This window comes from Antechinus flavipes, chromosome X (assembly GCF_016432865.1).
Source record: "Antechinus flavipes isolate AdamAnt ecotype Samford, QLD, Australia chromosome X, AdamAnt_v2, whole genome shotgun sequence".
Classification (NCBI taxonomy): Eukaryota; Metazoa; Chordata; class Mammalia; order Dasyuromorphia; family Dasyuridae; genus Antechinus; species Antechinus flavipes.
In genome coordinates this window covers 84,722,296-84,750,105 of record NC_067404.1, presented here as the reverse complement: position 1 = coordinate 84,750,105, position 27,810 = coordinate 84,722,296, and the positions used below count along the sequence as shown (strand labels likewise).

The 27,810-nt window shown below is 59.5% G+C and overlaps 4 protein-coding genes and 1 long non-coding RNA gene across 7 annotated transcripts; 1 reads left to right on the top strand and 4 right to left on the bottom strand.

Annotated features, from left to right (window-relative positions):
• The first annotated feature begins 137 nt into the window (after window positions 1-137).
• On the top strand, window positions 138-18,924 carry SYN1 (synapsin I). Of its 2 annotated transcripts, none has more exons than XM_051969199.1 (13): window positions 138-872; window positions 2,310-2,367; window positions 2,498-2,589; window positions 3,720-3,876; window positions 3,985-4,074; window positions 15,718-15,780; window positions 16,082-16,224; window positions 16,428-16,502; window positions 16,884-16,986; window positions 17,070-17,210; window positions 17,322-17,394; window positions 17,613-18,222; window positions 18,438-18,924. In XM_051969199.1, the coding sequence occupies exons 1-13, from the start codon at window positions 454-456 to the stop codon at window positions 18,442-18,444; spliced, it is 2,031 nt and encodes a 676-aa protein (XP_051825159.1). In that variant the 5' UTR covers window positions 138-453; the 3' UTR covers window positions 18,445-18,924. The 2 variants fall into 2 exon arrangements, with proteins under 2 accessions (XP_051825159.1, XP_051825157.1); XM_051969197.1 differs by having other exon boundaries at window positions 139-872; window positions 18,428-18,924.
• TIMP1 (TIMP metallopeptidase inhibitor 1) lies at window positions 5,620-9,869 on the bottom strand. The gene is made up of 6 exons (XM_051969202.1): window positions 9,758-9,869; window positions 7,222-7,365; window positions 6,992-7,071; window positions 6,784-6,907; window positions 5,965-6,086; window positions 5,620-5,882 (listed from the first exon to the last, which is right to left on the bottom strand). The coding sequence occupies exons 2-6, from the start codon at window positions 7,343-7,345 to the stop codon at window positions 5,703-5,705; spliced, it is 630 nt and encodes a 209-aa protein (XP_051825162.1). The 5' UTR covers window positions 7,346-7,365; window positions 9,758-9,869; the 3' UTR covers window positions 5,620-5,702.
• LOC127543185 (uncharacterized) lies at window positions 10,112-15,711 on the bottom strand. Its single transcript, XR_007949136.1, has 3 exons — window positions 14,359-15,711; window positions 12,939-13,110; window positions 10,112-12,642 (listed from the first exon to the last, which is right to left on the bottom strand). It is a non-coding gene; the product is annotated as an uncharacterized LOC127543185 (long non-coding RNA).
• On the bottom strand, window positions 18,906-24,949 carry ARAF (A-Raf proto-oncogene, serine/threonine kinase). Of its 2 annotated transcripts, none has more exons than XM_051969200.1 (15): window positions 24,833-24,949; window positions 22,671-22,855; window positions 22,425-22,528; window positions 22,054-22,314; window positions 21,779-21,880; window positions 21,550-21,691; window positions 21,274-21,301; window positions 21,011-21,153; window positions 20,667-20,869; window positions 20,404-20,580; window positions 20,191-20,237; window positions 19,909-20,027; window positions 19,686-19,817; window positions 19,383-19,517; window positions 18,906-19,292 (listed from the first exon to the last, which is right to left on the bottom strand). In XM_051969200.1, exons 2-15 carry the CDS (start codon window positions 22,809-22,811, stop codon window positions 19,155-19,157), a joined length of 1,872 nt encoding a protein of 623 aa, XP_051825160.1. In that variant the 5' UTR covers window positions 22,812-22,855; window positions 24,833-24,949; the 3' UTR covers window positions 18,906-19,154. The 2 variants fall into 2 exon arrangements, with proteins under 2 accessions (XP_051825160.1, XP_051825161.1); XM_051969201.1 differs by having other exon boundaries at window positions 21,011-21,147.
• Window positions 24,950-26,142: 1,193 nt separating this feature from the next.
• Window positions 26,143-27,299, bottom strand: LOC127543078 (olfactory receptor 3A2-like). Its single transcript, XM_051969083.1, has one exon. The coding sequence runs from the start codon at window positions 27,297-27,299 to the stop codon at window positions 26,352-26,354; it is 948 nt and encodes a 315-aa protein (XP_051825043.1). The 3' UTR covers window positions 26,143-26,351.
• Between the last annotated feature and the right edge of the window lie 511 nt (window positions 27,300-27,810).

Genomic DNA, 27,810 nt, shown 5'->3' with positions numbered 1-27,810 from the left:
GGATGGCGCGAGCCAAGCGCTGAGAAGGGGGAGCCTTGACTGGGTTGCGCTGGGCGGAACCACACGCTTGGAGCTGCGGACGGGAGGGAGGGGGGGGCGCTGGCGTCGGAGGGAGGGAAGGAGGGAGCGGGCGGGCGGGCGGGCAGTGCGTCGATGTTGCGGCGCTGCGCTCAGTCGGCTCCAGGGCTCGGCAGGAGCCGCCGCACTCGCTGCTGAGCTGGAGTCCCCGACGCTGGCTCGCCCCTTGCGCCAGGCAGAGAGTCGGAGAACCGCCTGCTTCAGCCTCGGAGCCTCGGCGCTGGCGAGCCGCGAGCTCGCCTCCATCCCTGCTCGCCTCCATCCTCGCCCGCGTCCCTCCCGGCTTCTCTCTCCGTCTCCATCACTGCCTCCCGCTGTCGGTCAGTGAGGCGGGCGCTGCTGTCTCCGGCGGCCGTCGGTCCCCCGACCGGCGCCATGAATTACCTCCGGCGCCGCCTGTCCGACAGCAACTTCATGGCCAACCTGCCCAACGGCTACATGACGGATCTGCAGCGGCCTCAGCCGCCCCCGCCCCCACCCGGCGGCCCAGCGCCCCCTTCGGCTGGCTCGGGCAGCGTGTCGCCCGCCGAGCGACCCCTGCCTGCGGCCGCGCCCAGCCCCGGTCCCGGCCCCAGCCCCGGCCCCGGCCCCGGCCCGGGCCCCGGCTCCGGCTCCGGCCTGGGCGGGGGCGGCGCCGGCGGCTTCTTCTCGTCGCTGTCCAACGCAGTCAAGCAGACCACGGCAGCGGCCGCAGCCACCTTCAGCGAGCAGGTGGGGGGCGTGGCCGGGGGCTCCGGGGGCTCCAGCCGGGGCAGCAAGACCCTGCTGGTGATCGACGAGGGGCCCACGGATTGGTGAGACGCTTTTCCAGTGCAGTCCCTACCTCCTACCCTCCCCGGCCTTGCCCCACCCCTCCCCGCGGGCGACCGGGCCCGCCTCTGGACTCGCTTTCCTGCGGGTCTCCCTCTCTATGATCACCTGTGGATCGCACCTTCACCCCGACAGCTAGTGTCTTTCCCGGGGCGTCCCCAGAGTGCCAGTGCCCAGTTTATTCTGAGTCGGGGGCGGATGAATAGGCGGCTGAGCGCAGGACTGGGCCCGGAAGGCTCAGTGGTTAGCACGCACTGCAGCCTAGCTCGGAGGCTCCCCCCCCCCCGCCCCCGCCCCCCACCCCTCAGCTTGTGCTTCGTGAGGCGTACGTGTCTCGGTCTCTGGAGCCCGAGGCTCAGCATCTGGATGCAGCTCCACCCCGCGTTTAGCCAGCGCCCTCACCTCTGACGGGCCGGGCCGCGGGAATCAGCCCAGGCAGCCTCCGATTAAAGGGGGTCTAGAAAGTGGCGGCCTGCTTTGGGGGAGGAGGGCTCCTCCCGCCTGGGAGTCCCCTGTGTCGGGAGAATTCTCTGCCCACTGCCTGTCCCTTTTTTTCCTACTGGGGGAAAGAGAATGCAGCTCCTCACGAAGCGGGCTGCTGCCCTCACGAAGCGGCTGCTCACGAGCCTGCTGGCTTTGGGGAGGGGGAGGTTGGATTGCATCAGGCTTCGCAGTGTGGGTGGAGAGGCAGCAGAGAGGAAACTGCTTCGTCATCTCCCTCCACTCCCCTCCCCCTCCCGGAGCCCAGAATCCCCCTCCCCCTCCTGGAGCTCGAGACCCCTCTCCCCGCCCTGGAGGCAGGACCCCTCTCCCCTTCCCGAGCCCAGGCTTCTCCTCCCCCAGGGCTTTCTTTGGAGACACACACCCAGATGCCACCTGCACAGGGGCCAGCCTCCCCCCCCACCCCAGCCTCACAGACGCATGCTCACAGCCCTGGCGCTCCCCAACTGCTGCCATCCTAGATGAGGCGGAGGGGGCAGAAGGGGGGGGGCTCTGTCCCCGCCCTGTGGCCATCAAATTCTGCCTGGAAGCTTCCTCCACCCCCTCCCCACCATAGGTTCCTGTACAATTGAGTGCAGTTGTCTGAGGGGTGCAGGGAGGGAATTGAGCTCCAAGCCAGCCCCTGCCCTCGAGATAGTGGGGGGGAGGGCAGGCAGGTGCCTTTACACCAGAACCTGGCTGCCCCCCCCAACATGGGACCGGTCCCTTCGAAGGAGGCGGGAACAGGAGAAGGCCCCTTTGCCTCCCCAGCTTTGCTGGGCCCTCCCAGTCCCCCGCCCCCCAGCTGAGGGCAAGCCCCTGGCCTGGCGAGGGCTGGTTTCCTCCCAGGGCCAGTGTGATGGAGGAGGGGGCGCTAAGCGGCCTTTCCTGGGCCTTGCCCGGAGGGGAACGATCCCTGGAACTCCTTCCTCCCTCTCCAGGGCCAAGTACTTCAAGGGGAAGAAGATCCATGGGGAGATCGACATCAAGGTGGAGCAGGTGGGTCCTGGGGCACGTGCGGGGCCAAATCAGGCAGGGAAGCTTAGGAGAGAGAGGAGGGATGGGAGGCAGTCGTTGGGTGGGGCTAGGGGCCAGTGCGGCTCCATTGAGCTCTCCTCATGCCTCCCAGGCTGAATTCTCCCATCTGAACCTGGTGGCCCACGCCAACGGCAGCTTCTCTGTGGACATGGAGGTGATCCGGAATGGAGTGAAGGTGGTTCGGTGAGTGGTCCGGGCGGGGGCGGCCCTGAGCAGGGGGGAGCAGCTTTCTCCCCCGAGGCCCACAGGTTTGCCTTCAGGTTCAAAACCGCACAGAACCTCAAGGAGCCCCCTTGGGAAAGAAACATGAGGGATGCTCCAAAGCAGTATGAGGCTTGGGAAAACAGTGCTCAATTCAAGCTTCTTCCTCCTCCTCCCCCTCCTATTCTTTCTTCCCCCTTCTCTTCTCCCTCCTCCTCTTACTTCCCCTCTTCCCCTTACTCCCCCTCCTCCCCCTTTTCCTTTCCTTCCTCCTCCTCCCCCTCCTTTTCCTTTCTGTGTTCCTTTCCTTCTCGTTCCCTTTATTCCTTCCTCGTCTCCCCTTCTCCTTCTCTCCTATTCTTCTTCCTCCTCCTCCTCCCCCTCTTCCCCCTCCTCCTCCTCTTCTGTGTTCCTTTCCTTCTCTTCCCCTCCATTCCCTCCTCCTCTCCCTCCCCTCTCCTCTCCTTCCTTCCATCTTTCTCTTCCTCTCTCTTCCCTCACTCCTTCTCCTCTCCTCCTCCCCCTCCTCCTCCCTTATGTCCTCCTCTTCTCTTTCCTCCCTCTTCTTTCTCTTTCTTCCTCCTCTTCCCTTCTTTCCTCCTCCCTTCTCTCCTCCTCCTCTTCCCCTCCCTCTTCCCTTCTGTTCTCCTTCTCCCCTTCCCTCCCTCTTCTTCCTCTCTGCCCTCCTCCCCTTCCTCCTCCTCCCTCCATCTTCTCCCTTCTCCTCCTCTCCTTCCCTTCCCTCATCCTCCCTTCCTCCCTTCTGTCCTCCTCTCCCTTCTTTCTCTTTCTTCCTCCTCTTCCCCTCCCTCTTCCCTTCTGTTCTCCTTCTCCCCTCCTTTCCCCTCCCTCTTCTTTCTCTTTCTTCCTCCTCCTCCCCTTTCTCCTCCTCCCCTCCATCTTCTCCCTTCTCCTCCTCTCCTTCCCTTCCCTCATCTTCCCTTCCTCCCTTCTGTCCTCCTCTCCCTTCTCTTCTTTCTCTTTCTTCCTCCTCCTCTCCTCCCTCCTCCCTTCTGTCCTCTTCCTCCTCTTTCCCCTCCCTTTTCTTTTTCTTCTTTCTTCCTCCTCCTTCCCTTCCTCCTCCCATCCCTCCTCCCCACCTCCTCCTCTAGGTCCCTGAAGCCCGACTTCGTGCTGATCCGCCAGCACGCCTTCAGCATGGCCCGGAATGGAGACTACCGGAGCCTGGTCATCGGGCTGCAGTACGCGGGCATCCCCAGCGTGAATTCCCTGCACTCGGTGTACAACTTCTGCGACAAGCCCTGGGTGGTGAGTGCCCCCCGCCTTGCCAAGCTAGCCCCCGGGGGGGAGGCAGGCCTGGTCGGGCAGGGCCCTTTCCCCCTCACTGCCCTTTCTCCCCCCCTGTCCCCCATCCAGTTTGCCCAGATGGTCCGGCTACACAAGAAGCTGGGGGCGGAGGAGTTTCCCCTCATTGACCAGACCTACTATCCCAATCACAAGGAGATGGTGAGTGCGCCGGGGCAGGGGTGGGCTCGCTGCGGCCTCCTGCCACGGCCTCCACGCGGTCTGTGCCCACGAGGCTGCAGCGTCACTCCCAGGGTGAGGGTGGCCAAGGCGCTCGGCCACGTTGGACGGCGCTTGCCACGCCTCGGTTGGGCTCACGGGGCCTTTGTTCAGTCCTTCCTAGCGTTCTGGGGCTAAGGACAGAATGAAATGGCTCCTCTCCTAATGTTCCACCATGAACCACAAAGTGTTTGTGGATAAGTCAATTTGGGGGAGGAAGAGAAAGAGAATCTCTTACAGGGGAACTGGAAAAGGGGTCGCCTGAACTGCCCACCCCAGGAAGCTAGGGATTCTGGGAGGAGCCCATGCCAGGCAAGGGGCACAGCCTCAGCAAATGTGTGGAGATGGGAGATGGGGTGTGCAGTTTGGGGAACAGCTGGGAAGCTGCTTCCTCGATGGGAGCAAATAGAAACCTGGAGCAGGAAGGGAGCTGGGAGGCAGATTTGTGTGCAAGGCTTTAATGTCAGGGTGAGGAGTTTTACTTGATCTGAACTGGGGAATTGATGTAGTCACAGCTGGAGGTAACTGTGATGTTGTACTGGAGTTAAGGGAGCGGAATTCAAACCAGAGGCTAGGCCATGTGATCCTGGCCAAGTCACTTCCACCCAGTCTCATTTTTCTTCCTCTCTAAAATGAGAGGACCGGACCAGATGCTCGCTAGTGTCCTTTCTCACTCTGAGATTGTGTTACAAGGGCCAAGTCTGAAGGCAGGCTCTGCTGCTGGATAACGCTGGTCCTCTCTCTTCTTTTCCCTGAGCCTCGGTTTCCTTACTTCTAAAATGGCCCTTCCAGCTCCTAAGCCTGATATCCTGCTAGTTGAGAGGCAAGGAGGACTTGCAGCCAAGGCCACAAGGTGTGTCTTTGGAATCGGGGAAGACCAAATTTAAAGGCTCAGCTTGTTGCATTTAGTTGGATATAACCATGGGCCAGTTATCATTTCTCTGAACCTCAGTTTTCTTATCTTTAAAATGGGGATAACAATACTGTAGCCAAAGGTTTAGTCCAAAGGAGGCAGGAGACAGAGGTAGGAGGCAGGAGAATGATGTAGACACACTTGTTCATGCCTCTCTGTGTGTCTCTGTCTCTTGCTGTCTCTTCCTATCTCTGTCCCATCCTGTCTCTGTCTCTTCCTGTCTCTGGCCCTTTCTGTCTCTTTGTCTCTTCCTATTTCTGTCTCTTGTCTCTATCCTGTCCTGTCTCTGTCTCTTCCTGTCTCTCTCTTGTCTCTGTCCCTTTCTGTCTCTGTCTCTTCCTGTCTCTCTCTTGTCTCTGTCCCTTTCTGTCTCTGTCTCTTCCTGTCTCTCTCGTCTCTGTGCCTTTCTGTCTCTGTCTCTTCCTGTCTCTCTCTTGTCTCTGTCCCTGTCTCTGTCTCTTCCTGTCTCTCTCGTCTCTGTGCCTTTCTGTCTCTGTCTCTTCCTGTCTCTCTCTTGCCTCTATCCCATCCTGTCTCTGTCTCTCACACAAATAACACACGCACAGAGCCATTGGTTTGGTTTCGCTGTATTTTACTGGCCTCGATTTCTGAGAAGGAGGCAGGGGTAGGGGGGGAGTGTGTGTGACTGGAGGCCAGCTCAGGTTCTGGGCTGCAGTGCCTCGGCGTTCAGGGATTTCCAGGAGCACAGGCCGTTCTTGCGGGGCAGGCAGGCTAGGTGGAGGCTCTGGGAGCCCTCCTCCGAGGACATCAGGGAGTCTGTCCACAGGCACTTCGAGTCCCCCTCCACCTTGCACGGGACACTCAGGCAGGGCTGGACCTGGAGGCGGGAGCCAGGGGTCAGCGGGGCCGCGGCCTCCCAGCCCCCCCCCCCCCACCCCGGCCCCGCGTCGCTCACTCACATGGCAGCCGCAGCCGGTGGCATAGGCCCGGTCGAAGCCCAGTTGCTGGGCTGGGCTCAGGCTGCTCCAGGGCTTCACGAAGCTGCAGCTGGTGACGTACAGCTGGCCCTCCTGTAGGCGTGCTGGGGAGGGGGGGGGGAGAATGGGCAGAGCGCCCCCTGATTGGCTAGGCTCAGCTGCAGTGCGTTCAATTCCCCCCCTCCCAGAGCAGGTCCGTCCCTCCTTATTGCCGGGCGACCAAGCAGCCGGGATGGAGTCAGCCCGAGAGATGATTGGGTCTCTCCATCTCTCTTTAGCCGCCCCTTGCCCTGTTGCTAGGCAACCAGAAGGGACTGCCGGGGATAGGGCAAGAGGAGGAGGAGGGGGCCGGTGTTTTCTGTAGCTCCGCTGAGCTAAGGGGCTTTCTCTCGGATTCGATTAGAAACGCGTCGGGTGGCTTTCCCTGGGCGGTGGGGAGGGGGCCGTTCCTGTCCACTGCCTGAGTTCCGGCCTCCTTCCGGGCCCCGTAAACAAGATGCCGCCCGAGGCCTCACAGCTGGCTTGGCCATTCCTTCCCCTCCCCGGGATGAGTTTCCCCCTCAGTGTTTTCAGGCAGCAGGAAGGTGCAGCGGGCTTGATTCCCGCCTCTGGCCGCGTGGCCTGCCCGGGCCTCCGTTTCCCTATTTGTAATACCCACATTCTGGGCTGGAGAGCCTTGGGCAAAAAGGGTCCTGGGGCCGCGATCGGGAAGCCTTTAAGGCACAGGAGCCTCTGCGCGGCCCCCCACCCCCCTTCCCGCTCCCTAGGAAAGGCTCGGCTTGAAGACGTGATGCTGCTCACCTGCAACCAAGTACTCATGGCCCGCGTGCAGCGCCTCGGGCGGGTAACCGCAGAGGCTCTCCTGGGCCGGGGTGCTCAGGAGCTTCGGGTCCACGGCTCCCGGGGCCTCGAAGCCTTTGAATTTCTGGATGGAAGGAGAGGGGGAGGGGGAGGGTCAGCGGAGGGGAGAGAGGCGAGAGGTGGCGCGGGTGGGGGGAGGGACTCGTACCTTGACAACCTCGATCTTATACTGCCGCTGAAGGAGGGCGGTGTTGAGCTGGGGAGCCGAGGCGAGTTTGACTGTGACCACTGGCCGAGGGAGGGAAAGGGTCGTGAGTGGAGGCGCCGCCCCCTCCCCTCCCTCAGCCCCGCTCAGCCAGCCGTGTGCCCCGAAACTGGCGAGCTCTGTCCGTCCCTGTCCCAGAGAGCCTGGGGGGGGGGCAGGAGAGTCCGACTCACCCATGTCTGCCCTACAGAAGGCCTCCTGGGGATGCCGAGGGCCGCAGCTGCAGGCCTTCACGGACAGCCTGGCGGAGGCCAGGAGCAGAAGGGGCAAGGCCACACAGAGGCCAGACAGACCCATTTCCAGGAGGTTTAGGGAGCCTGGGCAGGGAAGAAGGGGATGGGCTGGGGGACTGCAGCTCTCACTCTAAGGCCTTTCCGGGATAAGGTCACTGTGCCCCATACTCTTGGCCCCTGGCTCAGGTCCCTGTCTCCTGCCTCCCCCTGCCTCCTCCCTGCCCTTGCTTCCTGTCCTTGCCTCCTGCCTCCTACCTCTGTCTCCTGCCTCCTACCTCCTGCCCTTGCTTCCTGCCCCTGACCCCTACCTCGGGCCCAATCCCTGCTCTTTCTCTTGTCTCCTACCTCTGTCCCTGCCTCCTGTCTCCTACCTCTACCTCCTTCCTCTGCCTCCTGCCTCCTGCCTCCTTCTCCTGTCTCCTATCTCTCCCTCCTTTCTCTCTCTCCTGCCTCCTTCTCCTGTCTCTTACCTCTGCCTCCTGCCTCTGCCTCCTCCCTCCTTCCTCCCCCTCCTGCCTCCTTCCCCTGCCTCCTGCTTCTGCCTCCTTCTCCTGTCTCTTACCTCTGCCTCCTGCCTCCTTCTTCTAGTTTCTACCTCTGCCTCCTCCCTCCTTCTCCTGCCTCCCATCTGTCTCCTGCTTGTCTCCTGCCTCCTCCCTCCCCCCTGCCTCCTTCTGTCTCTTAGCTCTATCTCCTGCCTCCTACCTCTGTCTCCTGCCTCTTTCTTCTAGCTCCTACCTCTGCCTCCTCCCTCCTTCCCCTGCCTCCTGCCTCCTTCTTCTGTCTCTTACCTCTGCCTCCTGCCTCCTTCTCCTGTCTCCTACCTCTACCTCCTGCCTCCTACCTCTGCCTCCTCCCTCCTGCCTCCTCCCTCCTGCCTCCTCCCTCCCCCCTGCCTCCTTCTGTCTCTTAGCTCTATCTCCTGCCTCCTACCTCTGTCTCCTGCCTCTTTCTTCTAGCTCCTACCTCTGCCTCCTCCCTCCTTCCCCTGCCTCCTGCCTCCTTCTTCTGTCTCTTACCTCTGCCTCCTGCCTCCTTCTCCTGTCTCCTACCTCTACCTCCTGCCTCCTACCTCTGCTTCCTCCCTCCTTCCTCTCCCTCCTGCCTCCTCCTCCTTCCCCTGCCTCCTGCTTCTGCCTCCTTCTCCTGTCTCTTACCTCTGCCTCCTCCCTCCTGCCTCCTTCCCCTGCCTCCTTCTCCTGTCTCTTACCTCTGCCTCCTGCCTCTGCCTCCTCCCTCCTTCCTCCCCCTCCTGCCTCCTTCCCCTGCCTCCTGCTTCTGCCTCCTTCTCCTGTCTCTTACCTCTGCCTCCTGCCTCCTTCTTCTAGTTTCTACCTCTGCCTCCTCCCTCCTTCTCCTGCCTCCCATCTGTCTCCTGCTTGTCTCCTGCCTCCTCCCTCCCCCCTGCCTCCTTCTGTCTCTTAGCTCTATCTCCTGCCTCCTACCTCTGTCTCCTGCCTCTTTCTTCTAGCTCCTACCTCTGCCTCCTCCCTCCTTCCCCTGCCTCCTGCCTCCTTCTTCTGTCTCTTACCTCTGCCTCCTGCCTCCTTCTCCTGTCTCCTACCTCTACCTCCTGCCTCCTACCTCTGCTTCCTCCCTCCTTCCTCTCCCTCCTGCCTCCTTCCCCTGCCTCCTGCTTCTGCCTCCTTCTCCTGTCTCTTACCTCTGCCTCCTGCCTCCTTCTTCTAGTTTCTACCTCTGCCTCCTCCCTCCTTCTCCTGCCTCCCATCTGTCTCCTGCTTGTCTCCTGCCTCCTCCCTCCCCCCTGCCTCCTTCTGTCTCTTAGCTCTATCTCCTGCCTCCTACCTCTGTCTCCTGCCTCTTTCTTCTAGCTCCTACCTCTGCCTCCTCCCTCCTTCCCCTGCCTCCTGCCTCCTTCTTCTGTCTCTTACCTCTGCCTCCTGCCTCCTTCTCCTGTCTCCTACCTCTACCTCCTGCCTCCTACCTCTGCTTCCTCCCTCCTTCCTCTCCCTCCTGCCTCCTTCCCCTGCCTCCTGCTTCTGCCTCCTTCTCCTGTCTCCTACCTCTACCTCCTGCCTCCTTCTTCTAGTTTCTACCTCTGCCTCCTCCCTCCTTCTCCTGCCTCCCATCTGTCTCCTATCTCCTGCTTGTCTCCTGCCTCCTCCCTCCCCCCTGCCTCCTTCTGTCTCTTAGCTCTATCTCCTGCCTCCTACCTCTGCCTCCTCCCTCCTGCCTCCTGCCTCCTTCCCCTGCCCCCTGCCTCCTGCCTTGCTTCCTGTCCCTGCCCCCCTGTCTCTGGTCCTGCCCCTGCTCCTTCCCCTGCCCCCGGCCCCTTGCCTTGGTCTCCACCCCTCAGTCCTGTCTCCGAGGATGGGGCCTGCCCTGCCTGCTTCTCCGTGGGGCTGGGCCAGGGTTGCCAGGCTGGCAGGGCCGGTATCTGAATGTGGGCCCAGGAGAGGGCCCCTGGCCGGCCACCCCCAGCCCTGCCAGCCTGGCAGGCTCTCTCCCCCCTTACCTGGGCTTGGAGACAGCTGCGGGAAGCTGGAGGAGCCTGGAGCAGAGTGGACTGCCTGCCTTTGGGGCTGCTATTTAACCCGGCTGCGAGGGAGGGGGTGGAGGGGCGGGGCAGCGGGCAGACCAGGGGGCCAGGAAACCACAAGTCCAGGGCGTCCCCCCTGTTTCCGCTTACTCACGCCCCTGTGGCAGCGAGGCAGGGTTTGTCCCAGCTGTACTTGGGGGCTTGTCGTTCCCCACCCCCTGCCTCGGTCAGCCCCGTTCTAGACAGTGGATCAGCCGCTGGGAGGGGGACAGCTGTGGCGACTCAAGGGCGAGCTGTGACCCCTGTCTGGCCCTCACTGTGTGGCAATACCTGGGGCTCTGACGTGTCTGATGGCTGAATCAGTCCCAGGACTTTCCCTCTGCTGCTCTGGGAGCTGCGGCCTCGGCTCCCCCGGGGCTCCCTCCTCGGTCGGAGGACGGTAGTTCGGCTGCCGGCACCCTTCGGGAGCCCGGTGGGTGACCGGGGAGCAGAGAGCCAGGGGCGGCAGCAGGGCTAAGGCAGTGGTGCTGGGTTCGGGTCCCGGTCTGCCACTTCCAAGATGGCAGGCTTCTAGGGGACCAACCTTCTGGTCCCAGCCCCAATCCCTCAGATGGCCCGGGGCTAGTCTTGGGCATAGGTCAGCTCTGCGGGGCACTGTCTGGCTCAGGGGGGCTGGAGCCAGGCAGCTGGGATGTGAGCTTGGGGCCAAGAGTTTCTGTGTGTTTAGTCAGCCCGGGGAAGAGGAGGCTCTGGTCCTCAAGTCTGAGAAGGCTGGTCCTGGGGAGGAGGACGAGGGCCCTGCTTGTTCTGCTCGGCCCTGAGGGCAGAACTTTGGGAGGGGGCTTGGGGGCATGGCAGGGAGAGCACCTCCCCCAGGTGATGGCTGCCTCCCCTCAGAGGCTCCAGACTAAGGCTGGAGGACCATTTCTCAGGATCTGGTTGTGACTGAATGGACACTAGGCCCAGCCCTCTGGACTCTGATCCTGTACTAGCGGGACCTGGTTTGGCAAATGGTTCTCCATGGTAGAGGACGATCCAAAAGCCGCGGCCAGGGATGTTTGTATTGGACGGGCCAGAAGTTTGCCCACTTATAGGCTGGTCTCTTTTGTTCTCAGGAACAGTCTATCCTGGGGGGCGGGTGCTCCATGTGTAATTCCCTCCAATGCACAGATAAGGAAGGGCTCTGAGGAGTCTGGGAACTTGGGCCGGGTCGAGGGTGGGAGGCAGACTGCACACCGTGGGGAGGCAGACTGCACACCGTGGGGCCGCCCCCCTCCCCCGTCCTCACAGTCATAGTCAATGGTGGCCCTCGTCTTGATTGCTTGTGGACAGGGTCAGAGTCACTGATTTAGGAGACTGAGGGGTGGGGCGGGGCGCTTGCCCATCCTGGGAGGTGTTTCTCCCCCGAGACTACTCGGGTCTCTGGACAAATGCTTGCAGAGGATGGGACCGGGTGGGGTGTTTAGGGAGGGCCTGCTGTGGACCAAGTCAAACCAGAACTGGGCCTGCTCCCAGGGAGATTTCCTTCTACTGAGGAGCCAGGGTCAGGGAAGACCTTCTGAAAGAGGTGGCTACCTGCTTTGGAGGAGTCCTGGAATACTAAGAGGCAGAGGGAAGGGAAGGGTGGAGGAGAGGGAGAGGGAGAGGAAAGAGAGAGAGGAGAGAGAGAGAGAGAGAGGGGAGAGAGAGACAGAGACAGACACAGAGACAGAGGGAGACAGAGCCAGAGACAGAAAAGAGAGAGACAGAGACAGAAACAGAGGAGGGGAGGGAGGGACAGAAACAGAGAGGGTGGAGGGACAGATAGAGATGGAGACAAAGATAGCCCAACAGAGAGACAGTCACAGTCAGACAGACAGAGAAACAGAGAGAGAGAGAGAGAGACAGACAGACAGACAGACAGACACAGAGAGGGGGGAGGGACAGATCGAGACAGAGACAGAGACAGAGATAGCCCAACAGAGAGATGGAGACACAGAGAGACAGAAACACAGAGACAAAGATAGAGACAGACAAGAGACAGAGAGAGATAAAGAGACAGAAAGAAATACAGACAGAGACAGACAGACAAAGAGACCAAGACAAGAGAGACAGTAACAGAGAGGGGGGAGGGAGGCAGAGACAGAGATAGCCCAAAAGAGAGACAGAGACACAGTATGAGAAACAGAGACAGAGAAATACACAGAGAGAAAGAGACTCAGAGCAAGAACCTGCCCCGCCTGGGAGCCCATCCATGGTCAAGTCCTTGACAGGTGGCTCCCAATATAGGGCGTTGACATCCCTCCACCCCCACTTTGAGGGGGTATGGCCAAGTGGCCCATTCTGGTTCCGTGTGAGTTAGCCCCTTGAACTTGACCTTTTGCAGAGGGCAGCCCCCAGTCTGGAGTAGCTTGAGAACGGCCCCCAAAGGCAGCCGAGGCACTTTGCTGACATCCTGGCACTTAGATAAGTCGGTCTTTCTGGGCGGAGGGCAGGCACGGGAAGCAGCGCACAGTGGGGCCTGCCATCCGCTGGGCACTGTGTGAGGTGCTTTGCAAACTGTATCTCCTTTGATTTATTATTCTGATTCTTGTTTTTGTTATTGTATCTAGAGACCAGGCCTAGGCCCGGCAAGTCTCAAGTGAGGGCCCTTCCTCTACAGGGCGGGTGGATGCTGGGAGCCTGGCTTGGAACCTGGAGGGTTCCTGCCCAGGCAGAGGCAGGAGGGGCTGCAATCCTCAGAGATGGGGATGGGGGTGGGTTCCTGCTGTCAAGAGACCCAAGTTTCAGTGTAGGGTGTAGCCCTGTCTGGCCAGTCCCGGGCCCCGTGCGAGGAAAAGCTTGGCGTCGTGTCTTGAACGCTGGATTTGGAGCTTGAAGACCTGGGTTCAGACCCCGCTTCTGTCACACACACCTTGGACTACCCTTCCCCCACTCCAGTTTCTTCCCCTCTCTGTGATGAGCACAAACTCTAGCGCATCATGGGAATGTAGAGTCAAAAGTAGTAATCGTGCCCAGAATGACTGTAGATCCTGGATTTAGAGAGCATTTGGTCCAACCCCTTCCTTTGACCCAAGAGGAAACTGAGGTCCCTGAAAGGTGAGGGTTGTCCAGGCATTGAGGAAACCTGGGCTTGATCCCATCTCTCGAATTATTATTAACATTATTATTAACGTACTTATTAGCTGTATGACTACGGTCAAGTCATTGGCCTTCCTGAGCTTCAGTTTCCTTATATGTCAAACCCTCGGGCTCAAAGGATTGTTGTGGGCCAATGGGTGGTCCCAAAGCTGGGATTTCAAGTCAGACCCTCTGACTCTCCAGGAACATCCTGGGACTCAGACGTCAGGCTGTAGAAGAGAGGAAAGGGGAAGGGAGTTTCCAGTCAGCCAGCAAGTTGCATCACATTGACGCAGTCTTGGGAACAGCTTCCCAACTTCGAGATCTCACCTCCCTCCCTCCCCCTTTGTGTTTCCCCGAGGCCAGTGTCCTTGGTCTCACCCCGCCTCCTCTCCTCCCCCCGCCTCCTCTCCTCCCCCCTTCTTTCATCTCCTGTCCTTTGTTCTCTCCCCCTCCCTCCCTTCTTTCATCTCCTCTCCTCCCTTTCCCTCCCCCCTCACTAAGGTTTCTCAGTCGAGTCCCTTCTCTTTGCACGTTTATTGCCTCTCCTTTCACTTCTTCCCTTATTTCTGCGCTCCCTCCTCTCATCTTGTGCTTCCTCTCTTTTCACCTTCCTATAGCTGTTCTCCCGTTGCTGTTTCACGGGCTCTTGCATTTAGAGCTTGGAGGGACCTTAGGGGGACTGTCTGGGCCAGTATCCTCAGTTTAAAAGTAAGGAAACTGAGGAAACCCAGAGAAACAAAGAAAGAGCTAGTAAGTAACAGAACCGGCATTTGAACTCGGGTCCTCTGCCTTCCAGTCCGATAGTTTTTCAGAGCTCGTCCCCCTGCTCCCCCTTTTTTGTTCTCCTAGTGCCTCTTCTCCTCATCAGGGCATGCTATGGGCAAAGGCCAAATCAAGCTCTATCCAGAGAAGGGAATTGCAGAGTCCTGGCTCCCCGGGCTCCCGGGCGGCTCTCCGCTGATTCCGAGGCCTCTTCTGCTACGGGGAGCTGGGGCTGCTGTACTGTACCCAGGGGGTACACTCGGGGCTGGGGAAGAAAGAGCTCAAACTTCAAGGGAACTGCCTTCAGTTAGGACCGTTGGCTTCCTCCCCAGCCTGGAACCCTGAACAAAAGACCTCAGAGGAGGCATCGCTTCTCGCGTTCCTCAGTTTCCTCCTCTGTAAGATCAAAGTAGACCAAATCGAACCTATGGTTTTTTGAACAAACGGGCCTCCAACTCACACTGGGAACGGGAGGCAGTGGGGTTTGAATCCTGCTTCTGAGGAGCCCAAGCCCTCGGCACATGTTACCCATTTCCTGGGAGCCGGGCCCTAAATGTTGGGGACACAGAGGAGGGCCAAGCTCAACCCCAAAGAGGAAAATAAAGGGCGTGGATCAGAGGATCTCAGAGGGCCCTTTGGCCGAGGCTTCATAGGCCAGAACCTCCGAATGTGCTAGTGCAACCTTTACAATAGAGGCTTAAAGGGAGCATGACCTTGGCATTGATGCGGTGACAAATGGGGAAACTGAGGGTGACCGAGCTGGTCCGTGACCACAGACAGTCCATTTCCCCTGCCTCCCGCCACGGAGGGCCGACTCCCGAGGTCACCCCCCCCAGTGTCCGAACCAGGACGGGATCCCTGAAAGGCAAACGTGTTCGAGTGAGACAAGTGGGGCAAAAGATGGGACTTTCTTGGGGTGTGGCCGCCCCAAACGGGTCCCGAAAGCTCCTCTTTACCCGGGGAGTGGTTCGGCAGCAGCCTCCTCCTTTTCCCATCAGCCCAGTTCTGATGGGAAGGCAGGAGGGCTGTTTGCTCTTCTGGGCACTTGAGGATGTGCGTGCCAGTGTGCGTGCGTACTGGTGTGTAAGCGTGTGGATGGGTATGCGTGAGCGCGTTTATGTGTGTGCCGGCGTGCGAGCTGGTGCGTGAGTGCGCTTCTATGTGTGTCAGTGTGTGTGTGCCGGCCCTGGCCCCGGTGACCATCCTTGGCTGTTGTTTCAGCTGCTGGGTGGGGCCGAGCTGAGCCTTCGGGCATTTTTCTTTGTGGCTGCGCCTGGGTCAGGTCAGAGCCGCCGGAGGCAGTCACTCCTCACTTACGGGCTTCCTCTGTGGGAAAACCAACTTTCTCTTTTCTGGAAGTTGCTACTCATCAGTCGGCAGCCCCCCTCTCCTCCCTCCTTCCCCCACCCCGCTAGCTGGAAAAGCTTGGGTGTGGGTGGGAACCAGAGGGAGGATCCCTAGGCAGCTATTAGCCAATCTGGGCTGGAGCGCCATCTGAGCCGCTTGGTGGATGTGACCTTGGGCAAGTGCCCTTATGAGCAAACTCTGGCTCTCCTCACTTGTCCAGTCAAGGTGGCCGGGCCCGGGGTTTCTGGCACCTCTTTTCTTCCTCATTCCCCAAACTCAATGGGACTGGCCGCCTCCCCTTGGTGCTGACCCTCCCCCAAGGGCCCAGTTCTAGTCTGCCAGGGAGAATCAGCACGCCAAGTACAGAGGGAGGATGGGAGCCAAGGGCCGAGCCGGATCATCGCCGAGTACAGAGGGAGGATGGGAGCCAAGGGCCGAGCCGGATCATCGCCAGGATGGGAGCCAAGGGTCGAGCCGGATCATCGATGACCTGGAACTGAACGGACCCAGCAGACCCGCCCCCTCATTGTGCAGATGCAGAAGCTGGAAGCCCAGGGCAAATTTGCTCAAGATCTCAAAAGCCTCAATTAGCAGAACCAAATTCATTACTTCGCGTGGGAGAGTTGAGGGATAGCTGGGGGGGGGGCAGTGGGGAGGGCTGGGAAGGAAGGAACACAAGAGCAGACCAGGACAAGACTAATCCGACCATTGTCCCTTTCTGCCAGCTCACCACAGCCAGATACCCCGTAGTGGTGAAGATGGGCCATGCTCATTCAGGAATGGGCAAGGTGAGTCTCCTTCACTCTCCTTCACTGAGGCCTGGTGGGTCCCCGAAGCCTCTGCCCAGATAAGCCCGGCAGTGGCCCAGGTTTCACCGGGATGCCTTGAGAGGCCGGGCTTTCCCTCTTCCCAGAGGTCTGTGATCAGAGACCGGTGGGTTCCTTCTCAGGGACATCCCACCAGAGGGTATTCCTGAACGAGTCTGGCTGGGCTTGGACAAGAGCTTTCTGAGTTCTCTTCCATACTTTTCTGCCCATGGGTCCCAGCTCCAACAGGCCTTGACCCTGGTCTCTCAACCTTGGCCCTCAGGTGAAAGTAGAGAATCAGTATGACTTCCAGGACATCGCCAGTGTGGTGGCGCTGACCAAGACCTACGCCACTGCAGAGCCCTTCATCGACGCCAAGTATGATGTCCGGGTGCAGAAGATTGGCCACAGCTACAAGGCCTACATGTGAGCCCTGAGGAGCTGGCTGGGGCCCGTTGCAGCTTGTCTCTTCCCATAGCCTACTTGGATGGGGAGGGGGGGTGTGTGTCACGTGGTGAGTTGGGCTTCCATATTGGGGTCCTCATCCCAGGTTGGTCTCATTACCATTGCCCTCCCCCAAACCAACTTAACACAGCCTGCCCTGAATTGTTTCTTTGCTCTCCTCCCAGGAGGACCTCAGTGTCTGGAAACTGGAAAACCAACACGGGCTCAGCCATGCTGGAGCAAATTGCCATGTCTGACAGGTGAGGCCAGTGAGGGAAGATCTGCCAGGCTGGGAAAGGGGCCTGCCTGGGGAGGAGTGACCCATTAGTACACTGCAGCTCAACCAGGCCCACGGAAAAACCATGCTTAGAACCCGGGACCCTGGGACTGGAGAAGCCCCGCAGGGAGACGTGCCAGCCCTTCAAATGTGGTGAACCCAAAGACTGTGGGGAAGATACTGCATCTGCTTGGGCAGTGCTTGGGGGTGAGGAGGGAGAAGGCGAAAGAGCAAAGTTAGATCAGATGGCAGGCCAACCTCTAACCTGGGAGCTGTCCCCAAGTGATACGAGCCCCTCCCCCTTAAGGTAATCTACAAGTGGCCCGCCGTCTGCTTTTGGGACACCTCTGGCCTTTGTTCACAGGTACAAACTGTGGGTGGACACGTGCTCTGAGATCTTTGGGGGCCTGGACATCTGCGCAGTGGAGGCCTTGCATGGCAAGGATGGGCGAGACCACATCATCGAGGTCAGCTTTCCCCCCACTTTCCCCCACCATCAACTGGGCATATCTCCTTGTCCCTCCCATTCTGAGCCTTTCCCTCCCCCCAGGTGGTGGGCTCCTCCATGCCACTCATTGGGGATCATCAGGATGAGGACAAGCAGCTGATCGTGGAGCTCGTGGTTAACAAGATGGGCTTGGCCCTGCCTAGGCCCCGAGAGGCTTCTCCTGGCCGTGGAGCACATTCTCAGGTCAGCCCCGAATGACTCTTCGGCCAAGAGGGGGAGGGGTAGTGGCGTGTGTGTTCGTTCCTGTTCCGGACACAGGGTTTGAAGACTGTACCCCTCCTGCTTTCTATGCAGGCTCCATCCCCAGGGGCACAGGCTGGGGGTCGCCAGGCGGGACCTCCAGCTCAGCAGCGTCCCCCACCCCAGGGTAAGTAAAGCGGGGGCCTTCCTGGAGGGTGGATGGCTTTCACCAAGGGGAAGGGTTTCCTTTGGAGGTGGTGGTTGATCATGCGAGGCTGGAGAGGCTTAGTGTGAAAGGCTTCCTCCTGGGAGAGAGGGAAGGAATGACGGGAGGAGGGGAAGACAGAAGGGTCCGGTTTGGGTAGCTCCGGGTAAAGCGCGCATGCGTGTGTGTTTCACTCGCAGGGGGCCCCCAGCAGCCCGGGCCTGGACCTCAGCGCCACGGCCCCCCTTCCCAGCAGCGTCCCCCGCCTCAAGGCCAGCCGCTCCAGGGCCTGGGCCCTCAGGCGGCCGTGGCGGCGCAGCCGCGCCTCCCCAGCCCCAGCGGGCAGGCACCGTCGGGCTCCGGCCGCCAGCCACGTCCGGCGGGTTCGGGGGCCGCCCCGCAGGCGCGTGCCCCGCAGCAAGCGCAGTCACCGCAGCCGCAGCCGCCCTCGCAACCCCCGCAGCCGCCGCAACCTGCCGCGGCCACCCAGGGACCGCGCCAGGGTAGCCAGTCCCCGCAGCCGCAGCCGCGCCAGGCCGGACCCGCCCGGGGCCAGGCAGCCGGGGGTCCGCAGAGGGCTCCGCAGCGAGCGCCGCCCGGGCCGCCCGCAGGCCCCACCCGGCAGCTGAGCCAGGCGGGCCCCCAGGCCGGCCGCCCCGGCCCAGTCGCCGGGCCACCTACCACACAGCAACCGCGGCCCAGCACCCAGGGCCAGGGCCAGGGCCGCGGCCCCGCCGGGCCCGGGCAGCCTAAACCCCAGCTCGCCCAGAAGCCGAGTCAGGACGCGCCGGCCGCGGCCCCGCAGCTGAAGTAAGGGCGGGGCCTCTGGCCGGGGGGCGGGGCCTCCTATGGGCGGGGCGTGAGCGGGCCGGAGCGGGGCCAGCCCGGGTCCCCGCCCCGCGGTAACTCTGTGTTTCTCTCCCTCCTCCTCCTCCTTCTCCTCCCCCTCCTCCTCCCGGTCTCGTCCCGCCCCCGTCCCCTCCTCCCTCCCTCCGCCCGCCTTGTTTCTCTTCAGCAAATCCCAGTCTCTGACCAATACCTTCAACCTTCCAGACCCGCCCAGGCCCCGCCCCGGCCCAGCCTTAGCCAGGACGAGGTGAAGGCGGAGACCATCCGCAGCCTGAGGAAATCCTTCGCGAGCCTCTTCTCCGACTGATTCCCCACTCCTTTCCCCCTTCCCCCCCGAGGTGTGATCCCCCCCAGGCCTCCAAGGCCTCCTCAGCACCCGGGATGGCTGTGTCTTTAAATATGCAAATCACCGAGCACTCCCAGTACCCTCGGCCGGGCGCTCCTTCCTCTCTCCCCCTTGTGCGCGTGCGTGTCAGTGTGCCGTCCGTGTGCCTGCCCGTGACCCTCGTGCCGCCGCTTGGCGTGTGTTGGAGTTTCTCGTGAAGCCTGTGATGCGCGCAGTGACGCTGTAGTGGCCCACCCCTCCCGCCCGCCCCCTGCCCCCCCATCTGTTACTCTGACCACAGAAGAGTCAAGAAACGTGATTAAGTGATCAAAGCGAGAGCTGGGCAGCCTCCTGTGCTTCTTGGGGGGGAGGGGGTGGTAGGAAAGCAGGCACAGGAGAGGGGGTGCGGGGATTCCCTTCCTCCCCTCTGGCCTTTGAACCTCGGCTTCACCCCCTCCTCCCAAGGCCGCCCGGAGCTGGGCAAACTGCAGCCATCACTGCCAGGTCCGGGAAGTAGGAGAACGAAACCTGGGACCCCTGGATTCCGCCTCAGGGCTGGCCAGGGCCCCTACGGCCCAAAGAGGCGCAGGGCTCCCAGCAGGGACGAAGGCAGCTCCTCAGTCTGAGCCCGGTGCAGTGACGGTTCCGATGCGCTGCGCTCGATCTTAGGCAGCACCCGCTGCAGCAGCTCTATGGTGACCAGGATCTGGGTGGGGAAGGAAACGGGCAAGGCTTGAGGCCCCAGCTTTCAGGTGGCCTGGCCCAGCCCAAAGCCCACCCGGAGGTGGCTTCTGACCTCGGGGAAGAGGGGCCGCTCTTCCCGCTGGAAGCGCAGACAGTCGGCCAGCAGCCTCTTCATGGCTTTAGGGCAGTTGTTGGACACTTTGGTGAGGTCTGGTGACAGATAACCTCGGCCGACCATGAAGATGATCTGCAACCAGAGCAGGGAGTGGGCATCGGATCACTAGGGGCGGTCCTACCCTGGCAGGTGCCAGAAGGAAGTTCTCCAGCCAAGGAAGAGCTGCATGAGTGAGGGTCAGGCAGGGCCAGGACGAGGGTCCCGGGAGAGCGGGAGGAAGGAAGGGGAGGGAGTGTCCACCTGATCTCTGTTGTTGATGTGGCTATAGGGAAGACTGCCACTCATGAGCTCATAGAGAACGACCCCATAGGCGTAGACGTCAGACTGGAAGCTGTAGGGGTTCTTGTCCTGCATGCGGATCACCTCAGAGGCCTGTGGAGTCCGGGAGAAGGCCTGGGTGAGCTGGTTGGCCTGGCCTGCCCTCTCTGTGGCCGCTCCCTCTCCTCCCAGCCCCCAGCCTCACCATCCAGAGCACAGAGCCAGTGGGCTGTTCCACTTGCTGGGCGCCACTCCACCTGGTCTTGACAGTGGCCAGCCCAAAGTCTCCGATCTTGACAGTCAGCCCCTCGTGCAGGAAGATATCTACATCCTTGTCAAAGGCCACAGACAGTATTCTCTGGGCACCCTACCCCTCCCTCCATCTTCCTGCCTCCAACCCCCCAGGACCTACTGCCTTTCCCAGCCTGCCTCGGCAGACCTCCCCATCCCTTTTGTAGCAGCCCTCTAAGGGAGCACGGGTGGATACTGTTGGACTTGAGATCTCGGTGAATGATGTTCTTGGCATGGAGGTAACTGTAGAAGGACACAGATTATGAGGAAGAGCTGTCTGGGGCGTGCGAACACACATACACACACATACGTGTCTATGCCCGGGGGATGGGGGGAAGATTTATGGAACGGCTCTGAGCTGCGCCACGTGTGAACGTCGCGTGCCAAGGGCCGGTTCGGAGGAACTCACTCCATGCCCTGAGCCGTCTGCCGCGCCACATCAATGAGCTGTACCATGTCGAAGTGAGTGTCAGCCACGTGGAGGTGGTGGTAGAGGCTGGAACCCTCACACCACTGGGTGATGATGGCAAAGTCAGGCCTTGTCATGAAGCCCATGAACAAAAGGATGTTTACGTGGCGCGTCTTCCTGCCGACGGGAGGGAGGGGGATGGTTAGCCCCTGCTTGCCCAAAGCCAGCTCGTGCTCCCTGCTGGCTGCCGTGCACATGCTCACCTGAGGACCTGCATCTCGTTCTTGAAGGCCTGTGCTTGCTCAGCCGTGGGCTGTGCCACCTTTAGCACCTTCACAGCCACGTCTCCGTGCCATCGCCCACGGAACACGGTCCCAAAGGAGCCTGTCCCGATCCTCTTCAGCAGCTGCACCTCCCCTGGGGCCACCTCCCAGTAGTAACCTGAGTCTCGGTAACCCAGGGACTTCTGGGAGGCATGGATAGGACAGGGGGGCAGTGAGCTTCCCGTTCTCTCAGTATTTCCCCCATTTTCCCTCCTTGAGAGCTCTCAGACTCGTGTGTGTGTGTGTGTGTGTGTGTGTGTGTGTGTGTGTGTTTCCCAGCTTACCACTTTCTTCTTATCATCAGCTGAAGCTGAGGACTTGCGCTCAAGGGGCTCTGATGAAAACTTGGGGTGTGGGGATTTCCTTCCAGGGGGGGACACAAGGCTGGGGCTAGGACTGCTTTGGGGGGTCCTTTCCCCACCTGTTCCTGGGAGAGGCAAGGACACAGATAAGAAACCAGAGAGAGATGGAAGTAAGGAAGGCCTGGGCCAGAGGATGAGGGGAGCGGGGACAGCAAGGGCTGGGATCAAGGGATTTGGATGCTCACCTTCAGCAGTGAAGGCCTGGGCTGCCTGCTGTGGGAGCAAACCGGGGGGAGCACAGGTCAGCCTTTTCTTTGAACCCTGGGCCTTCTTTTGCCCTAAAGGCTTCTGAGTTCTCTCAGGCCACTTGACCCTCTCCCCCATCCCAGGTCCCCGACCCTCCAAGCCTAGCTCCCCCAGACCACCTCCTCGGTGAGTTCTTATTGGGAGGCGTTCCAGGGACAGTCGTCACTGAGTGTCCACTGACAGGCATCGATTGCCCTCACAAGTGAATGCCCTACCTGTACGAGCCTGCTGTCCACAGGCATCGTGGTGCTGATCATGTGCACATTGGGTGTGGATGTGGAGCGGATCCTCTGGAGGGGTGGGCCTCCAGACCCAGGGAAAGCAAAAGTCTCCCCATGGGAGGCTGGTGTTTGCGTCCTGGAGGGGAAGGGAAGTGGAGGAGGAGGAGGAGGAGGAAGCCTCTGGATCAGGTTCCTCCCTCCACAGACCATCTGCTGGCCTTACCTGGGACTCTTTGGGGTGTGGGACTCACACAGGGCCTGGCTTCCAGACTGGGGCTCAGGAGCACCAGGGCTTCCAGTCAAGTCCTGGACACTGCGGTAGCAACTGAAGCAGAAAATTAGAGACCTTAGGGAGGGTGCAGTCCTCAGGAAGGACCAGCTGGGATGAGGGAGATCCCACCCCAACCCAGGTGAGGGCAGGCTAACAGACAAAGGCAACCAGGCCACTGGGGATTCTTGGGGAGATCCTGGGGACTGGGAAAGGACCATAGGCCTCACGGTTGGCGGGCGGTAGCCATGTCAACACAGACGGTGGGGACCCGGGCACTGCAGTGTTGGTGGAACTTGTAGCCACACGTCTGGCAGCGGAAGCCATGAAAGAGGAAGCGGCGGCAGAAGTCGCAGAAGGTGGGAGCCAGGAATGTCTTCCGGGCAAAGTTGTGGGCAGCTGCGAGTGGAACATCAGCCCGGACCTCGACCGTCAGTTCTTCCCCATGCAAAGGAGCAATGGCTGCGTCCCAGGCTGTTGCTGTCTTCCGGCTACAGGACCCGAGGGGATGAGACATAGGGAAAGGGAAGGATCAGTGATGGCTGAGGAGGAGACAGAGGCTGGGGGGGCTGAGAGAAGGGGGGCCGGATAGGGAGCTCACCCCTGTACAAGATGATAGACGGCACAGCAATCTTGGTTCAGTCCCCGCACCTTCAGTGCCTTGTCCAATGAGTCGGAGACAGTCATTCCATCCCGGGCGGTTACCTAACAGGCCCCCCCGATTCCCCGAGATGGTCGTAATTGATTTTCTTCCCCAAGTCTCCCTCCTTGTTCAGCTCCCCAGATTAGGAATCTCTCCCTTCCCTGGGCAGGATCCCTGATATTGCTTCCCTGCCGGATTGCTCACCACTGTGCGCTGCTGGTTGGGCAGATAGACCTTCACAGTGCCCCCTACTCGACTGCTGCTCGAAGGGGTCGCAGCAGGATCTTCTGCTGTGGTTAGGCTCCTGGAGGATCCTACGGGGGTGGCGGTTGGGCCTCGTCTCATCTTGTCCCCCCAAACTCAAGTGACCCAAAAGGCAGGGATAGATGCTGTTGGGGGACAAAGATGATGGGGAAGGCTGTAGATCTCCATACGTTACTGGGAGGACAAGTGGAAAGGGGGATGGCTTTGCAGTTGGAAGCCTTGGGTTCAAATCCTGGCTCTGGGTGAATTTGGGCAAGTCACTTCACCTCTTCTTGCCTCTATTTCTTTTGTCAATGATGAAATTAGATTCCCCCTCCCCCCAGTTCTAGATCCTTATGATGTCCAAGCACTATGATGTTGGGATGGCTCAAGATCTTGCATTACCATTTATGGAGTTAAGAATATTTGGGATGGGAAAGATTTGGAGATCTTAAATTCCTTTTTTTTTTTTTTTGCTGAGGCAATTGGGGTTGAGTTGCCCAGTTAAATTGCCCAGAGTCACACTGCTAGGGAGTGTTAAGTTTCTGAGAAGATCTTAAATTCTTGGGGGGGGGCGCAAAATCTTTAGTTACTATAAAGGAGGTTGATGGAAGTGGGAATAGTGGATTTCTAAGCATGGCCAGAGGGCCAAGGATGATGGGATAGGAGAGTGGAACTTTCTACACACTGGAAGCAGAACTATGAACCTTTTCTCTTGGGAAAGCCCTGCCCCAAACAGCTGGTTCCATCAATCGTCCCTCTAATTCTAACTCTAATTCTAATCCTTAGGGATCTTTTGTTAAGGAGCCCAGGTTCCGGGGAAAACTGAGGTAGGAGTGGGGCCGACACAGGAAGAAGCAGAAGAGGCACTGTCTAGGTGCTGGAGAGGAAAGAAAGCAAACAATACTGAGTCACCAGAACCTGGTATGGGGTTGTAGATAGAGACATGTTTGATCAATGCAAGGGGGATACATTTCCACAGCACCCTAAGAGCCCTTTTGTTGGGGCAAGCAGGGGTTATGGGATCCAAGAATACAAAAAAGATTTTTCAAAGGTACAGGGGAATGGTGGCCCCTCCAGTTCTTCACATATGCTTTCAGTTGTAAACATAGGACAAAGCAGGAATTTCAGAGTGGTCACTTCATATGGATCAGTGTTTAAAGCTGGGCCCCTGGGGAAGGCAAAAGAGTGCTATCTGATGTAAAATGGCAGAACTGTGGCCATCAATAAAGGAACACAGAGGTGGACAGTGAGTAGATCTTGGAAAAACCACCACCACCACCTGCTGAGCAGAGCTACAGGAGGCAAAAATCAGAGCGATTAGCAAGAACAAATCAGAACCATTAGCAAGAGCAAATCTTGGCATTAGCCCAAGCTGGAGCCCCACCCAGGGGTGTATTGTAAATCAGGGTTTTTGGGATGGGGAGTATGTGCCTATGCACTGGTGTGCGTGTGTGCCCATGCCTTCGTAGGATTCTACCGTCAGCCTTGTGAGCTTGAACACTTATAAGGGGAGCCAGTGGCTACTCAAGTGGTTCTCAGACTCCAGGTGGGTGGGGATAACGAGTGAGACAAGAGGTGTTCCCAGAATCCTTGAGCCTTCCTTTCGAAAAGACTTGGTGGGGTGCAGCTGGCGTTAAGAATGTTGGGGGGTGGGGCTGAAGATCTCGGAAAACCCTTCGCAGGACTTTGATGTTGGGGTTAGTCAGACATCTCCAAGAACCATTACCAGGAAGCTCTCATCACTAGGGAAATCGAAGCCCCTCGAACTGGCTGGGAATTTCTAAGCTCCAGAAAGGGGGGGAGTAGGAAGATGAGTATGGAAAACAGATCGAAAAATGGGGGGGGGGGGAAGAAGAAGGGGAGAAACTGAGTTAGGATAGGTGGGAAACAGCCCCACCCCAGGATGGGCCCCGTGCACAGGCTCCAGCAGCTAGACAATTTAAAGGAACCAAACTTCGTGCCCCTCCCCCTTCCATTCGCGCCTGCGCGTTGCGCCCAGCTACCCCCTCCTAGCGACGGGAGATTCCATTCTTTTTCCGTGAAGGGGGTGGGGGGTCCTCGGGACAAGACAGGAAGTAATACAGAACGGTCACCGTGGCTTCGGCCTGGCGTCGTCTTACCTGTCACGGTGCTGCCACAGAAGCTTCCTCCATCTTGGGGCCCGTCTTTCCTCTCCCGGAGGGTGGAACCGGCCACGGCCGCCCCAAGGCCCCTATTCCGTCAGGTCTGCCCCCGTCGAGATCCCATTGGCCGTTTCAGCTCCGCCCAAGCCCCTACCCACAATCTTATTGATCGCAGGAGCCGCCGCTCCTCCAGAATTCCCTGCTCATTGGCGAACGCTTCCTCCTTTTTAGGCTTACGGCGTTGATTGGTCACTGCGGGATTTACCCCTTTACTCTCAATCCCTCACTCTCCTGGAGCCCCGCCTCCCCCGGGTGCACATTGGCTATTTCTGCCGCAGTTTTTCCTCAGCTCACTGGCTGTCAGGGAGGGTTCCCCTTACCCCCAGTCCCCTGTCCCGGCTACTTTCTTTTCTCCACCTTCTCAATCCCGGGAGCCCCACCTCTGTCGAGTGATCATTGGCTATTTCTCCCCCCACCCCTTCTATGCCCGCAATGATTGGCCAGGGTCCTTGCTCCTCTTCCTCCTCCCACTCCGCGGTGGGCTCTTATTGTCTCTCCTAAGTCTCGCTTCGGGTTGTGGCTCTTTAAGCGGATCGGGACAAAGTTGGGGGAAAAGTTGAGAGAGGTGGGGGGTGAGGGCACGAGGCTGCAGCCCGCCAGAGAGGTGAAGGATGTGGCGGGATGAGTGCCTTCGAGTGAGCTGACTGTCCTAGGAAGGATCCTAGAACAAATAGAGGCATCCTACCTCTTTCCATCATTCCCAGCGCCTTTGCCCATTTCTGTCCCCCTCTGTCCCCCTTTCTCTTCTTTCACTCCTCTCTCTCTTTCCTCGGGGACACGTGGTCAAACTCTGGCTGTCACCCATTCTTGTTAGCTTTGGTTTGAGGAGAGAAATGGGGGGAGAGGTCCAAGGGAAGAAGCCTCAAGCGGCTAACGCTTTAGATGGGGGAGGGGGGGACGGGGACGGGGTTGCTTCTTTCTGTCCCTGCCATGCCTACCGAGAAATTATCTGAGGTAACCACCTAAGCACGGAGCAGAAAGGGCTCCCTAATGGTGGACACCTCGGGCTGGGCCGGCCTTTGCCTTTCGTTGTGGTCCTGCCAAGGAAAGCGAGAGAATGGCTGCAACTCTAGGAGAAACCTTGAAAACCAGCGAGGGGAAAAAAGTCTAAGGCCCTGATCACCTCGGGCTGAGAGCTAGCCCCATCAGCTCACGGCCAAAGAGAGGAGAAAAGGGGGGGGGGTTGACTGTGGGAGGAGGGACTGCTGAGGAAGGGACCCTTAGGCTCAGGGCTACCCCAGGCCAGGGAACACTACTCATTCCTATAATGTTCGGGCTACAAAAAGACTCAGGAGACTCCTGCTTCCCTCTAAAGACTTGGGCTAGCAGCCTAGGTTGCTGGGGGCTGAGGGGCAACAGATGGCCCCCTGTTGTTATGGAGAGAGCTGAGAGACCACTGAGGATCTTGGAAAGACCTTAGTAATCCTGGAGGCAAGGGCCTGGACCACTGGTCATCTCATGCTGAGACTCTCCGGCCTGTGAAAACCCGGCGCAGGGCTCCCTGCACATCTGGGTTCCGGAGGCTGTAAATGAGTGGGTTGAGCATGGGACTGAGGACAGTGTTGAGGATTCCAACCCCTTTGCTCTGGTCTGAAGCCTCAACAGAACCTAGGCGCATGTAGCTAAAGATGCCAGCCCCATAGAAGATGCCCACAACAGCCAGGTGGGAGCTGCAGGTGGAGAAGGCCTTTTTGCGGCCCTCTGCCGAGCGGATCCTCAGCACGGCAGCTGCCACATGCAGGTAGGAAGTGACGATGAGGACCGTGGGGGCTCCGGCCATGATGACGCCCAGAGCGAAGAGCAGCAGCTCATTGAGGCGAGTGCTGGAGCAGGCCAGGTGAAAGAGAGGGGGGAGGTCGCAGTAGAAGTGGTTCACCACATTGGGGCCGCAGAAGTCCAGCGTAGATAGTGCCACCGTATGGGTCAACGCGTTTCCAAGCGAGCAGGCCCAAGATGCAGCCACAAGTGCTCCCTGGACTCCTCGGCCCATGCGAGTTGTATAGGTGAGAGGGCGGCAGATGGCTAGGAAGCGGTCGTAGGCCATGGCGGTCAGTAGGAAGCAGTCAACTCCCGCGAGCAGGTGAAAGAAGAAGAGTTGGGAGAGGCAGGCGGCAAAGGGGACAGCCTGCTCCTGGGATAGTAGTCGCACCAGCATTGGGGGCACCGTGACACTGACACACCCGATATCTAACAGCGACAGATTCCCCAGGAAGAAGTACATGGGTGTATGTAGCTTGGGCTCCACCAAAATGGCAGCCAAGATGCCCATGTTGCCACCGACTGTGGCTGCATAGGCCAAGAGAAAGATGGCAAAAAGGACTGGCTGCAGTTCCCACCTCTCTGTCAGCCCCAGCAAGATGAACTCTGTCACCGATGTCACATTGTAACTAGGTTGTAGGTCCATGGGCGGGCTCCCTCCTGGGCCACTGGCAGAAGCTGGCTGAGGGAGACGGCTGAGGGAGACAGTAGAGTTGTTAGCTCAGACTTGGGGCCCCATTGTCACTCTGCCCCACAAGCTTGGGCCGGATTTAAACTAGGGTCCTCCTGACTCCGGGGCTGGTGCTCTATCATCTATCTAACTGTCCCCACCAATGTATGGTCTTGGAAAATGAATCAAGCAGACCTTGCAGAGCCCTAGCTCCCTTCATGAACTTACCTGAGCCCAGATAGTCATTTGCTCATGAACACAAATATCTACCAATCTGGCCATTCACAGCTTATGTCTATGGGTAGGACTGATACTATGGATGTTCCCTCTCTCTGAAGTGGAGAACTGCAGCCAGTGATGCACATGTAGGCCCCGAGGCTGTTGGGCCCTTGCCCTACGGAGCCAGGATGCTCACAGAGGTCAGCTGGGCCCTCATTTTTTGTTCTGGTTAAAGTCCAACCTGTACTTCTGCTCTTGATCTCCTTCC